We start from the raw sequence: 13,274 nt of genomic DNA, 5'->3' as shown, positions 1-13,274 counted from the left end.
TAAATGAATGAGTCTTTCTGCAGAATAGGTATGCTGTTTGAAGCTTTTCCTGTACGCCTTTTCTCTTTTAGCATGCCTCTTCCATGTTTCTCACCCTTCTTCCAAGTTACTGTGGAAAATAAGTGCTTTGCATCCTTCCTCTCTGCTTCCGTTGCCACTTGATTATTTCTGTGTGGTCTTGTGAACAAACTGGTTCCTGGTCAGGCATAAATTGAAGGATGTTCTTCTGCCCTGCCTTTATTCATATTTATCTATCTAAGTCTTTATCTTACTTCCTTTAATGCATAGCTTTTTATATTTAATTACTCTGCTATTGTGCCATAATGCTACGGCTTGTACATCTGCTAATGCGTGTATGTGCCCTAAGGAAGAATTGGGCTGTTACTTAACAGAAAGCAAGAACGTGTGTGTTTTGGATGTCTTAACATTAAGGACAGTATTAAAGATGCACCGCTTGCTTACCTTGCCCTGTCCTCATAACTAGAATGTTTTCATCTGCTTTATACTGACATGGTGAACTTGGGATACTGAAATCTGTTGTATGTACTACCAATATCTTAATGTCTCATGGATGTTAAGACTACCTGGAGAAACTTAGAATGTTGTTTGATCAGTGAAAAAAAGTTGGGTTCTTAAATAACTAGGGTTTCAGAGGAGCAGTGATAGCTCTGAGAAACTTCCCTTTGGAAAAAATTGTTACGTGGCTTTTCTACTTTTAGACTTCTGTTGATGAAGGATGAATCTGTCTTGAAACATTTATTGCAACAAGAGGCTAAGAAGAGAGAGAATGTTCGAATTGCTGAAAATAAGATTAATAAACTGGCTGAACAGCTACAAGCAACAGAGAAGATCTTGAATGCTAATAAGATGTTTCTCAAGAAGCTTCAGGAACAAGTAACTTTAATTTTGAAATATTTCTGTTTCCTAGAGCTGGAAATCTTGAAATAGGAAGCCTGATTTTTGGAGACAGTAGGCTTTCTTGGAAATAATCATTAATTAATTCCCATGTCTTTTCTGATTATATTTTATTATGTGGTTATATCTGAAAATTTGCATCTTACTGTAGTATTTTTTTTTTTAGATTCATAAAGTTCAACAACGAGTTACAGTAAAAAAAGCTCTGGCATTAAAATATGGGGAAGAACTTGCTCGAGCAAAAGCAGTAGCAAGTAAGGAAATTGGGAAACGAAAACTGGAGCAAGATCATCTTGGAGTAAGTCTGTTGCATACTTTTAAACCATGCTGTACTTGAAAAGCAGTAGCAAGTTTGATTAGGAAACTTAGTTCAAATGGGATTTCAGGAAAATAGGAAAACATTTCAAAAGCACTGTAGAGTCTTCCTATTGGTTTCCTATGTTTTTGAGAATTCAACAGAAAAAGCATTAAGCATTTAAAAAAGAAAACTGTTCAAAGTCTGCATTTCTGTGCCAGGGGAATGTCACTAACGGATAAATAATAAGAGGAGCTATATGCCTGTGAAGGAAAGAAGGAAATATTTTACTGTCTGTAGACATCAGCGATCTTGTTAAAACTATCTAGCAAAGATGCCGAAGTGGGGATCTGATCTTGTTGTTTTTGAAAACCAAAATAGAGAAAAACGGGGCTAAAATATTTTCGTAAGCTTTTTTTTTTGTGTGTGTCGTGTCCGTCCACCTCCTCCCCACCGCCCCCTCCCCTGTGTATACTTGTTTTATAGCTCACCTTTTAAATGCATCCAGAACTTCCGTTGAAGCCCTGTACATGATGTAGGGTAATTTTTATTGAAAAACCTGCAAAAACATGTCAGTTGAATTGTGGCAAACTCTTTTGTGGTTTTCCTGCTGTTTGTTGAAATTTTCTGGCAAGAGTTTAAAATATGTTTTTGTAAACTCTGAATTAAATATCTTGCCCATGTTTCATTTACATCTTGTCAATAGATCAGTAAAGGTGAAAATGAAATTAAGGGAATTGTTTTCGTTTCAGCCAAGCAAAATGTTGAAATTGGAGAACACCCCTGCATCAAGTCCAAAAAAGCATTCAGCAGAATTGATTGCACTAGAGAAAAAACGACTACAGCAACTAGAGTATGAATATGCTCTGAAGATTCAGAAATTGAAAGAGGCCCGTGCGCTTCAAACCAAGGAACAAGCAAATATTGCACCTCATGCAGAAGAAGAATCTGAGTTTGCATTACCTCAGCCATCACTTCATGATCTTACACAGGATAAATTGTCTTTGGACAGTGAAGAAAACTACTTTGATGATGAAGTTCTGTCTAATTCAAACCGAGAACGAAGGAGATCTTTCAGAGAATCTAATTCTTTCACTAAACCGAATCTTAAACACATGGACACTCCAAAACAAGAAACTGTAAACAAAGTTTCTAAAAAGGCATCAGAGGAGCCTGAGCTGTTCCTTGGGTTGAATGTTGATGAACTGAAAAAACTTTATGCTAAAGCTGACAGCTTGAAAGAGCTGCTAGTGAAAGGTACTGCCTTAATAGTACCTAAGGAAGATTTGTTGTGTGGTCAGGTAAATGCTTTAAGACTAAATATGAAGGTTGTCTTTATTAGGTGGTATTGCAATTGCTATATATCTGTTTATCTGTTTCTTAGGAAATTTCAGTGGACATGGATTTTGTTACATCGCAAAATAAACAAACGGAAGTGAAACCATTTCCATTTGGACCGTATCATAGTCCTCTTCTAGTATTTAAATCCTACAGGTATGAAGACTGTAACAGCTGTTTGACTTCTGTGTATATGTGTTCCTGTTCAAGTATTCTTCACTGCTCTTCCTTGATACCCAGGCAGGTACAGAAAGACAAGTTGCAGTGAGAAGCTTGGCTATCCTGAAACAATTTTGTCTAGTTTAGGGAACCTAATGATTTTAGTTACTTTTTCTGCTATGCAGGAGTCTGTTGCTTTTGTGCAGTATGCTGCTTTTACATTGTATTGCGTACTGTTCCCTGCAACTGGATTGTTGTTTGGTATAACTAAATTAAAAAATAATAGTTAAGCATTTGAAGACAGGATTTTTATATCCAATATGAAGCAATGTAAAATCCAGGAAGAAATTTAACAAGCATATTTCAATTATGCAGCCTTTAAACTTGGCTAGGATTTGCATTGTCTGAGTCAAGATTGAGCCAATCACCTATTTTTGGATTCCTGCTCAGTGGAAAGAGGCATGACCACAGTGATTCATCTTGACTTAAAGTAGGCACCTGCAAGTGTAATCAATTTGACATATCTGTCTTTTGACTAAAGAGAGCTTTGTTCCTACACATTAACTTTTAGAAAACAAAAGTCTGGAATTTAAACTGGAGCAGTTGAATCCTACCATGTGCTTCAGGTTTTTTATTTCTGTATTCTTAAAGCAGCAAAAGATGGAGGATGCATCATAAAGGAGTATTCATTTTAACTTCTTGTAGGTTATGGCTTCAATTCCTTAAGGAGCTAGAAATACCAAAATTGACATTGTCTAACTTTAGCTAAAGATTCAAAAGAAGCATTAGTCTGCTCAGCTCAGACTTTTTTTTTAAATGTTCTAAAACCTGATGTGGATTTTTTCACTTTTTTCAGATTAATCTGTAACGGTTCTCTTTGTACTTCCATTTGACATTGATCTTATGCTGACTAGAGCTTGAGTGCAGTTTTTCTAGAACTAAACTAAAATTCAATTTCAGTAGTTTGCTTTCCCTACTGGTTGATTACTACACTTTCTGTTTTTATATGAATGAAGTTCTGCACGTAAGGGAGAAGAGAATGCTAGAGCAGAATCTGTTTAGATCAAGAAGTACTGTTTTGTTCCCTTGCTCTCCCACTGTTTTCACCTTTCTCTTAACTCATAGGTCAGTGATGCTTTTGGTTATTAGTAGGGTTTTGGAAATAATGAGATTTAATACAGAAAAACTGATTTTCTTTAAATGCTTTGTTTAGTAAAACTGATGTCTTACCTTGTAAGCTTTGTCACAATAATTCACTGTTTCATTTTAGGTTTAGTCCATATTTTCGAACCAAGGAAAAACTGTACCTCAGTTCAGTAACGTATAGCAATATGATTGAGCCAAAACAGTGTTTCTGCCGTTTTGATTTAACAGGCACGTGTAATGACGATGACTGTCAGTGGTGAGTTCTTTTTAATTCTGTTCATTTGAACTAAATCTTTCTTCTAGATGTCTGACTCAAAGACCAAAATAGGCATGTTTTTCATGTCTTTAAAAGGTCTGGATTTACAATCCTATGCACAAGTTCTAGAAAAGAAAGTTATTTTCAATACCCTATTGCAGATACTTGGTTGGCAGGAAAAAACCCCCTTTCATCTAAGCCATGAAGAAAGGAGGCTCTTTAGATGTAAGTTTAGAAAAGCAGTATGGACTGTTAGAGAATGTTTCACCTTCTGGTTGCCTTGTAATTCAGACGGGACTCCTCTTGCTTTATAGCTTCAGCATAACTTCAGACCGTCATGGAACCTCAGGTAGTGGTTGACACTGTTAAGCATACTAGAGATGTATCATGCTGCTAACCAAAATAAAGCATATACCAAGTATTATGTGTTTATGTAAAAAAGAAAAAAAAAAAAAATACTGTTGTAGTAGTAGAATTCTAATTTTCTGGGAAAATACTGGCTAAGTTTGTTTCTTTGAAGCCTGGTGTTAAACTATATTAAAAATAGTTTGTTAAACAATGTTGCACAGTATATTTAAAAAGCTGGTACAAGAGCAAATGGCTATGCATTGGTCAGGAATAAACTCAATTTGGAAACTTCTAACTGGTGGAAAAATATGATAGGAGTGGACTTCAGCTCTCTCTTTTTGCCCTTTTCGACGGCAGACAGTTTTTTGGATCAGCTTTTAGCTGTTACCATCAAACCATAGTTTGAATCTTTTAAATACAAAGTGATATCTAATTCTTGTAACTACCTTGTTTGAACTGGAAAGTTCTGAATACTATGTTTTTGTGTTAGTGCGAAGCGAGTGTGTAGAGGCTTATTTTGAAGAGTAAGGCTATAGTGAAATAATGAAGACTAGGATTAAGTTACTGATGCAGGCTTAAGTTTAGAGAAGATGGACGTATTTAACAGAAACTTCAAAGCAGGCTATAGTGTTTTCTGCGGGTATCATTTTCTTTATACCTTACCCTAGCATGTACTAAACCCAACTTCCTAGTTACAAGCCTAATTAAATTGTTGCTGTGATAAAGATATTAATTGCTTATTTTTTTGTTTTAGGCAGCACATGAAAGATTGCACTCTTAGCCGTAAGCAGCTGTTTCAGGATATTCTGTCTTATAATTTAGAACTGATTGGCTGTTCAGAAAAAAGCACTGATGAGGAAATCGGCACTGCCACAGGTTTTTAAGAGTCTTTTGTTCACTTTTGTATACAAAGATTCATTTCTGAAGGGAATGGCTTTCATTAAAAGCTCTGGGTGCAAGCACTTTGATGTAAAGCAATGTATGAGATACAGCTATATGAAAAAATAGGTTTCTGCAGTTGTCCAATTCAGTCCTTTGTAGTGCATAGTTACCTTGGTGTCTTTACAGAAAGAAAAAAAAAAATCATTGATCTGTGGAACATTTCACTCAAAAAAAAAAAAAAAAAAAAGTATTGCTGGGATTCAGGGGATTGGGGAGCAATGGGCATGGAATCTTTCCCTCTCCCCTTCCTCACTTCTTTTTGTAACTACTGGACTGGTCTGTTTCAGTGGAGCTGGAATTTTATAACAACGCTGTTGCCTTATAGGCAAGTTGCCAAACAGAACTTTTTCAGTTTTTCATTTTTTTGTTCTATTATGTTAAATTACCATAACTCTTGAAGCGGTCGTATTTCATGAATTCAGCATAGGTTGTGCTAAATTGCTGTTAAGTTACCTATCCATTTTCACTTATGTGTTTACTTAAGATACAAATATTCTTGTTCCAGAAAAATATGTTGAAAAACTTTTTGGTATAAACAGAGACCGTATGTCAGTGGATCAGATGGCTGTTCTTCTGGCCAGCAATGTCAATGAGAGTAAAAGTCACAGTAAGTAACTTGGTAGATTAAATACAATATAAGCTTTTTTTAAATTATGTAAGTACCTTGATGATTTTGTAAACCAAGAATATTTTTTTTGTTGCTTAGTCTATTTATCTCAGTATTATAAATTGTGCTTATGGTAAATTAAAGGCAGCAGAGTTTGTTTTAAGGCAATAATATAATACTTCTGGAGTCCAATTTGGAAAAGTGATTTATGCACTTGAGAACAATAGATTTTTAAGTAGTGTTGAAACTTATACACTTGTGTTGCATTCACAGAATGTTTTTATCTAAAATCTTTATTAGGAAAGATGTTTTAATCTTGAATACAGAAAAGTAAAAGCATTTCTACTACTTTGCTTCTTTACAGCACCTCCATTTACAACATGGAAAGATAAAAGGAAATGGAGACCAAAGTACTGGAGAAAACCTCTGTTAGATAGTAGCAGCAGTGAAGAGGAACAGTTCGTTGGACCTATTAAATATGGTAATCTGGATGTGTGGCATCCATTAAAAAAGAGTACCGGGGGAAAATACCTACCAGCCTCTTCCCAACACCTAATTTTTAAAGTGGTTCTTAAGAAAAGCAATGCTTTTAGTAGCTCTCTTGACTTCATATTTCCTGCATGCAAACTTTATTTTGCATAAATTTTTGGGTAAAGTTTGACCTGAATTTGCTGTATTTAAGAAAAAAAAACAACTAGTATAATGTGTGAGTGGAAGTTAAGGTGGAATTTCTATTTACCTGTTCTTAAAAGGAGCATAAGGAACTATTTCCCTAGAATGTTTCAGCTTTGCCCATAGACCATTAGGATTTTTTTTTTTAATTTTTATTTTTCCCTCCCAGAACTACAAGTGCTAAAACTTCATGTGTTCAGTTATCTTACATTTGTACAGAACTAGTATTTGGTGTTGAGGTCAGGAGTTAAAAAAAGCTGCTGTTAAACGGCATTTGAGACTTAGAAGCTTGCTAGAGCATCAATAACCCAACAGTGTTTCTTTCACATGTGACTCATGCAAGTGGGAGCTTTAGGATTTGTTAGCAAATCCTGTAAAAAGGATTTTTAGAGACTCAAAATTGAGATAAACTTTTCTTTGTCAGATGTGTCTGTTTCCTAATGCTGCCTAATGAACTGCCTTAATTAGTGTCTGTTGATCAAAGCAGCCTCTTTTACTGCTATTTATTTCTTGCCTTTGTGTTTGAAACAGACTACACACCCCTTGTGTGAGTTCTAATCTTACAGGTCACTTCTGTTTTGAAAAGAAACTTTTTTTTTTTATTTGCAGCCCATCCCACAGAACATAAAAAAAGAGTTCCAGCTCTTGATGCCGTGGTGACTCCAGATGATGTCCGGTATTTTACAAGTGAGACTGATGACATTTCCAACTTGGAGGCAAGCGTCCAAGAAAACCCCTGTGATGTACAGCTTTGGATTAAACTTGCATACAAATACTTGAATCAAAATGAAGGGTAAGTCTGTTACATTTTAGATTTGATTTTATGCTTTACCCATGCTGCTATAATCAAGTTTCCTTTCTGATGTTAAAGAACTTTTTTCAACAATGCCACAAATTATTATTTAAAAATAGGTTAAAATATAGATTAGATTTCCTACTGTATGCAGTATAGTATGTGAGTAATAAATTACACTGGCGGTTTATCTTTAGGTAGGTTCTGATTCAGAACGGAAGTTGATGGAAAGTAGTGTGGGAGAAGTAATCGTTTGTGTTTGAAAAGTGCACAACCTAATGTATTCGCAAGATTACAGTGGAATGTTGTACTTCCAGTGATAAAGTAGTGGACCAATAAACTCAGATCAGTTTCTTCTCTACAGAGTGAATGGTTGGAATAACTTTTGAAGTGACTTTCATCAGAAAGCTTTCTTACAAGAACAGTTCTGCTGTATGGTTTTATCCCTCTAGAAATGGTCCAGTTGAGCACTCAGTTTCTTATTTTGTGATTTTTTTTTTTTTTTAAACTTTGGATTTCTAAGTTTCTCTAGTTTCTGTTTCTTTAAATAGTTCTGCAGGGTGCCATATTTTTACTGGCAATCAGATAATTTCAGTGGGAATTCTGTTGTGATGGTTTCATTCTAGAGATTGACTTCTATTTTAATAGTGAGGTACTGGCTTAAGCAGCTGCAGCAGAGAGGAAGGGGGGAGTGGAGGGGAGCAGCTCTCTTAAAAGCCTTGTGTAAACTGTGGGTAATGGCAAATGTAGCAAAAGATCAGTTTAGCTGTATCAATAGCTGCCTGAGCACTAGAAGGGATAGAACTGGAAAGGCCAGTACTCAAAGAAAATACTACCAGCAAGTGGCAGGGTGAGAAGAACACACTCTCTAAATATAAGCATACTTGGAAAAAGGCCAAGAAAAGAAGGGAGAAAACCTAATGGAAGACAATGCATCCTTTTCTTAAAACAGCCACCCCCTCTCCCACCCCTACCTCAGTACTCTGAAGAAAGTGAGTAGTTTAGTAGGTGGCAGTGGTGATAGAAGGGCTTGGGAAGGCTTCAGACTTATACATGGTTAACTGTGTTTTATTTTGGGACATGTGGTTTTTTTCCTCTCATAAATGTCTATGCAAAGTAATTTCTAAAAATGTTTTCAGAATAAATGTGACCTCAGAAGCTTTCTGTGGTTTTGTGGAAGCTTGTTCATGAATTAAAGCTCAGCTCTGTGGTTTACAATCTCATCAGTTATTTGAACTAATCTTGTATTACTTCGCTGGTATCATCTCATCATAGTTATCTCAAAAAGTAAAATCTCCTTTTTTAATGTCTTAGAGGCAGAGAAAACCTGCATGACATGCATAGAAACCTGAAATAAAGGCTTATATTTTATGACTGTAGAAAGTAAATCAAATATGTAACAAATATTCTAACTTACTTTACTAAGCCTTTGAAATTTCTACTGAAATTTTTAAGTCTGTATGATGTAAATGCCTTTATATGATTGCAGCATGAGACTTCTGCTTACAGATGAATCTTACCCATTTTCAATTAAATTGGACTCTTATTTGAATTGACACTCTTCCTAGAAAACTTACTTTTCCATGCACTATGATAATTGCACCTAATAATAACTTTTGAAGGATGAAAACTTACTGAAACTTTGAAACTTTCATAGTAAAGGACAGCATATTTAAAAAAAAAAAGATGGCTGTGTGTCACTTCCATTCTAATTATAAGCATCCATTTTCCATATTTGTGCATCCATAAGCATCCATATTTGATCTTGTGCAAGTCATAATACTAACAGTTTGTGAGTGCTTTTTTAATTTAATTTTTACAGCTCATCGTCTGAGTGTTTAGATTCTACTTTAAATGTTTTGGCTCGAGCCCTTGAGAACAACAAAGAAAATCCTGAAATTTGGTGTCATTACCTCAAACTCTTCTCAAAAAGAGGAACCAAGGAGGAGATACAGGAAATGTGTGAAACAGCAGTGGAATATGCTCCCTCTTACCAAATCTGGTGGACAGTAAGTAAAAAAACAAAAAAGTATATGTCTAATGTTTATGTAAGTGTGCATTTTCTACTGTAGAAAACCAGTACATATGACAGGGAACGTGTGAAACGAAAAATACTATAGCTTTTTGAAAACTCAAAAGTTGCTCAGAAAATGAAGCAATTCAAAGTTCTGTTTGCAGGATACTTGTAGAAATCATCACTTTTCCTCAGGTAATAAAAGTTATTTCAAATAAAGATGTTACATTTCTTACTTTTGTTACTTAAGCTTGCAAAATTTAACTTTGACTATTTGATCTTTAATATTTAAACAGTATTTCTTGAGGTTTAATGTGAAAATTTGGTGTGAGGGAGGGCAGTATGGTTCATAAGGTGGTGAAAGACATTATCCGAAGTTTGTGATTCATGTGATTTTGAACTTTAACCTAGAAGCTTTACTAGTATTCTGATTATTATTATTATTAATATGAATTATTTCTCTCTAGTTTTTGAATTTGGAGAATTCCTTTGATGGAAAAGACTACGTATGTGGGAGGATGCTGCAGTTCCTAATGGAAGTGACAGGGGGAGAAGAAAACGCAAATCTTGTGTCCTTTCAGCTGCTGGAGACTCTCCTATACAGGGTTCACTTAAGCCTGTTTACAGGAAGACATCAGAATGCTCTTGTTCTGCTGCAGGTAACTTCCAGGTTACCACCCCAGGAATTGTCTTTGTACCTTCATCTTTCTAATGCCTGTGACTCTGATAGTGTCAACTTCAGAAGAACTGTTCCTTCCTTTATTTGCTGAAGGAATTTTCCTAGAGACTTCCGTTTTGAGATGACGCCATTGTAAAATTTCGATACATATTTGGGGTTTTTGCTACCTATTTTGCTTTGCTTGTGTAGCTAATAGCCTAGACCACTAATTCCCAGGGAATTGCTTTACTTCCTGATTTCTGGTAAGCTGTAGAACACTTTTACGCATTGAAGGGCCTGTGAGTAATGTATTGCCTCAGGTACTCAAATGCTTATTGCTACAGAAATTACCAAACCAGTAGTTCTTGGGAAGGAACATAGTATGATGTTACCTAACAGTATTGCCCTGCTCCAAAATTTGGAGACTGTTAAATCAGACTTTATTGATCCCATGAACTCCAAAGTCATGGAGTTATCTCAGGCTTTTATTGTGACTGTAGAAAGAATTTAGGTCACTGTTACTGTTCTGTAGACAATAGAAGCGGTGGATGAAGGTGAGACATTGAGTGCTGACATCGGCTCCTACTAAAAGTGGGAGCTGCTGTAGTTTCAATTGCAAGTTTTTTTCATTCCTACCAGCAGGTGGCACCTGTTGCTTGCTACACTCTACAACATTTTTCTCAGTTGTGTGGTTTAAGGCTGTAATGCTTTTTTTCTAGCTCCTGTTTAAATAGAGAAGTGTAATGCTGTGTTGACTTCCTCCAAAAACTATTCTAAACACAGCAGTACTGATAGATGTAACTCTGAATGTTTGACTGAATGAACAAAAATAACAGAGGGAAAAAAAACTCAGTTTGTGTTGAATTGACATGGAAATCCAGTGTGTATGGGAGAATAACATGGGTTGGTTTCCCTTACCTTTCCCCAAAGCATCATCACAAACTGAAACATTTTTTTTGCATTTTTTTTATATTCGTCTGAAATGTGTAGTTGAAAAGAATGTCTTGGGGAGAGATCATTTAACCATATTTAAAAGAAGATAATTTCTAAGTAAATGCTACTTCAGAGTAAGTAGCAATGTGTCTCTTTGAAAGCTTGAAAGCAAATTTTCTGAAGTAAATATTTTGAAGGGTGAATAAGTGAAATGTTTTTGAAACTTCAGTTTTCGCCTATTACAGGACAAATTCCTGGTGAATTTTGCCTAAATTTGTAAGTACTTTCACTCCCTTGAAAGTGCATTCTTTGATTGTACTGCATTTATCCAGAAAAATGTTGGCACGTCACTAGCCATGAGATTCTGTTCTGTTTTAGGAGCAATTGTGGTTAGACTTTGTCTAATTGCATGCTCTAATGATTCTGTTTGGGATCTGCCAATTTAACTGGGCTATTCTAGTTTTGCATATGACTGGTAGGAAAATTTGAAGCAGTATCCTTGTTCTCAGTAACATTTCCAACTTTTTTTTTAAACAGTATGTCTAGAGATGGTGGTGCTTTCAGTAGACTTGGATAGCTGTAACTTAGTAGCTGTATAACTAGGACTTAATAAAAACAACCCAAAACCTAACAAACAAAAACCCCAAAACCGCAAAACCCTGTAGGATATAGCAAGCTGAATCCAACTTGTAGATGAGTTGTCTCTAGAGCTAATGCATTATTTCTATGCAACTGGAAGTAATTGTCCAAGAATTAAGCAGAAAAATGGAACACGTTGGGCGATGCATGTTTTCAAAGTCTATCTCTGTTCACACTTCAAAATAACAATCTTCCTCAGTTTTTCTAAACCTGTTACTAGAAATTATGCGTACGATTTGAATACGGTCACACATTCACATAAGCCAAATATAATCATGATTGACATAAAGAATTAGTTTTTTCTGTGGAAAAGATTTGAGAATATTAAAACTTACTCATCCTGTTTCCTTTTCTCATTCTTAGATCTTAAAGATTTTATAGTTGAAATACAATGTATTTCTTTTAACCTTTACAGAATGCTTTAAAATCAGCAAATGAAAAGACAATATCAGAACGCCTTACTGTAAGTGACCGTTGCTTGGCTTGGCTGGCTTACATTCATCTAACTGAATTCGGTGTTCTCCCAGTCAAGTTCTATGATCCAGCTAATGTCAGTCCTTCAAGGATCGTGAACAAAGAGCCATTTTTAATACCATGGCAAACAGTTCAAGATGTGAAGACTGATCCTGATACGCTGTTAGCTATGTTTGAAGGTAAGATTAAGGAGGTAAACTATTTCATACATTACTTGTTGTAAATCAAGAAATATCCAACTTTTGGAATTTCAAGGCAGTGCAATATTGCTGATGACTATGTTAAGCCATTGGGATTAATCCAGTGAATATTTCATCTTGATTTGAACAGAGGAGTGAGGAAAGTCCATGTTGTCCGGTACTTAACACACACACTGAGTTTTTCATCTATGGTTCAAAGCCATAGCTTTTTCTCTGAACTATGATATTCTATCCAGATGAAGACTAGTGGCTTGTGACAGTATGACATTGCTAGTTTTCTTGGGCTTGTGCAAATATAAAGCCAAGCTTCTGTTGTCGTTCTCTCTCTTACCCTCCCTCCCCTCAATGGGATGTGTCTATTGGAAAGTTACTTTCCTTAGAAGAGGCAGAGCGATGCATGTGTTTGTCTTCGTTCAAAGTTTAAGTAAACTGAATAATTTTTTTTAAAGATGTAGAATGAAGATACTAGAAGAAATTGAATTCTTGACTTTTGGTACTGCCAGAGGTAGAGTTTATAATAGCATTGTATAAATGTCAGTACTTAACGTGTTGGCCAGCAGCAGTATTGAATTGCTGCTGAGAATATATCTATGCTGCAGGTGGTAATGTAGTGTGGAAATACTCAAGGACAGGTTGAGTAGCCCAACTGTGGGAGTGAAGGCAGTCTAGCCATGATAATGGGGTGTTCATTATGGGGTGTTCATTGTTGGGTAACTTTATTATGCTGAGAAGAATAAAAATATATTAGTTTTTGTCTCAATAGCTTTCAGCAGCTATGCTGAAAATCCTGGAATGTAGTTTTAAATATAGCAATACACTGCTATCTGTAATGTGGCTTTAACATCGCATTGGTAGGATGTTTCCTGGTTTTTAAATGAACGAGGG

The 13,274-nt window shown here is 35.6% G+C and overlaps 1 protein-coding gene across 3 annotated transcripts in view; it reads left to right on the top strand.

The window, feature by feature from the left end:
- The window catches only part of ZFC3H1 (zinc finger C3H1-type containing), a 43,853-nt gene that overhangs the window by 19,707 nt on the left and 10,872 nt on the right, over nucleotides 1–13,274 (top strand). For all 3 annotated transcript variants that reach the window (XR_012994860.1, XM_076332934.1, XM_076332925.1), the window contains exons 13-24: nucleotides 720–894; nucleotides 1,082–1,213; nucleotides 1,963–2,511; nucleotides 2,595–2,704; nucleotides 3,978–4,109; nucleotides 5,212–5,333; nucleotides 5,905–6,006; nucleotides 6,371–6,487; nucleotides 7,288–7,471; nucleotides 9,294–9,480; nucleotides 9,953–10,144; nucleotides 12,131–12,368. Coding sequence is in view for 2 of the 3 variants with exons in the window: in XM_076332934.1 (XP_076189049.1) it covers nucleotides 720–894; nucleotides 1,082–1,213; nucleotides 1,963–2,511; nucleotides 2,595–2,704; nucleotides 3,978–4,109; nucleotides 5,212–5,333; nucleotides 5,905–6,006; nucleotides 6,371–6,487; nucleotides 7,288–7,471; nucleotides 9,294–9,480; nucleotides 9,953–10,144; nucleotides 12,131–12,368 (2,240 nt within the window). In the remaining variant the exon portion in view is untranslated. The remainder of the gene's footprint in view (nucleotides 1–719; nucleotides 895–1,081; nucleotides 1,214–1,962; nucleotides 2,512–2,594; nucleotides 2,705–3,977; nucleotides 4,110–5,211; nucleotides 5,334–5,904; nucleotides 6,007–6,370; nucleotides 6,488–7,287; nucleotides 7,472–9,293; nucleotides 9,481–9,952; nucleotides 10,145–12,130; nucleotides 12,369–13,274) is intronic.

This window comes from Aptenodytes patagonicus, chromosome 1, assembly GCF_965638725.1.
Source record: "Aptenodytes patagonicus chromosome 1, bAptPat1.pri.cur, whole genome shotgun sequence".
NCBI classification, from domain to species: domain Eukaryota; kingdom Metazoa; phylum Chordata; class Aves; order Sphenisciformes; family Spheniscidae; genus Aptenodytes; species Aptenodytes patagonicus.
The sequence above is the reverse complement of the archived record's forward strand: the minus strand, read 5'-3'. Positions and strand labels throughout refer to the sequence as shown.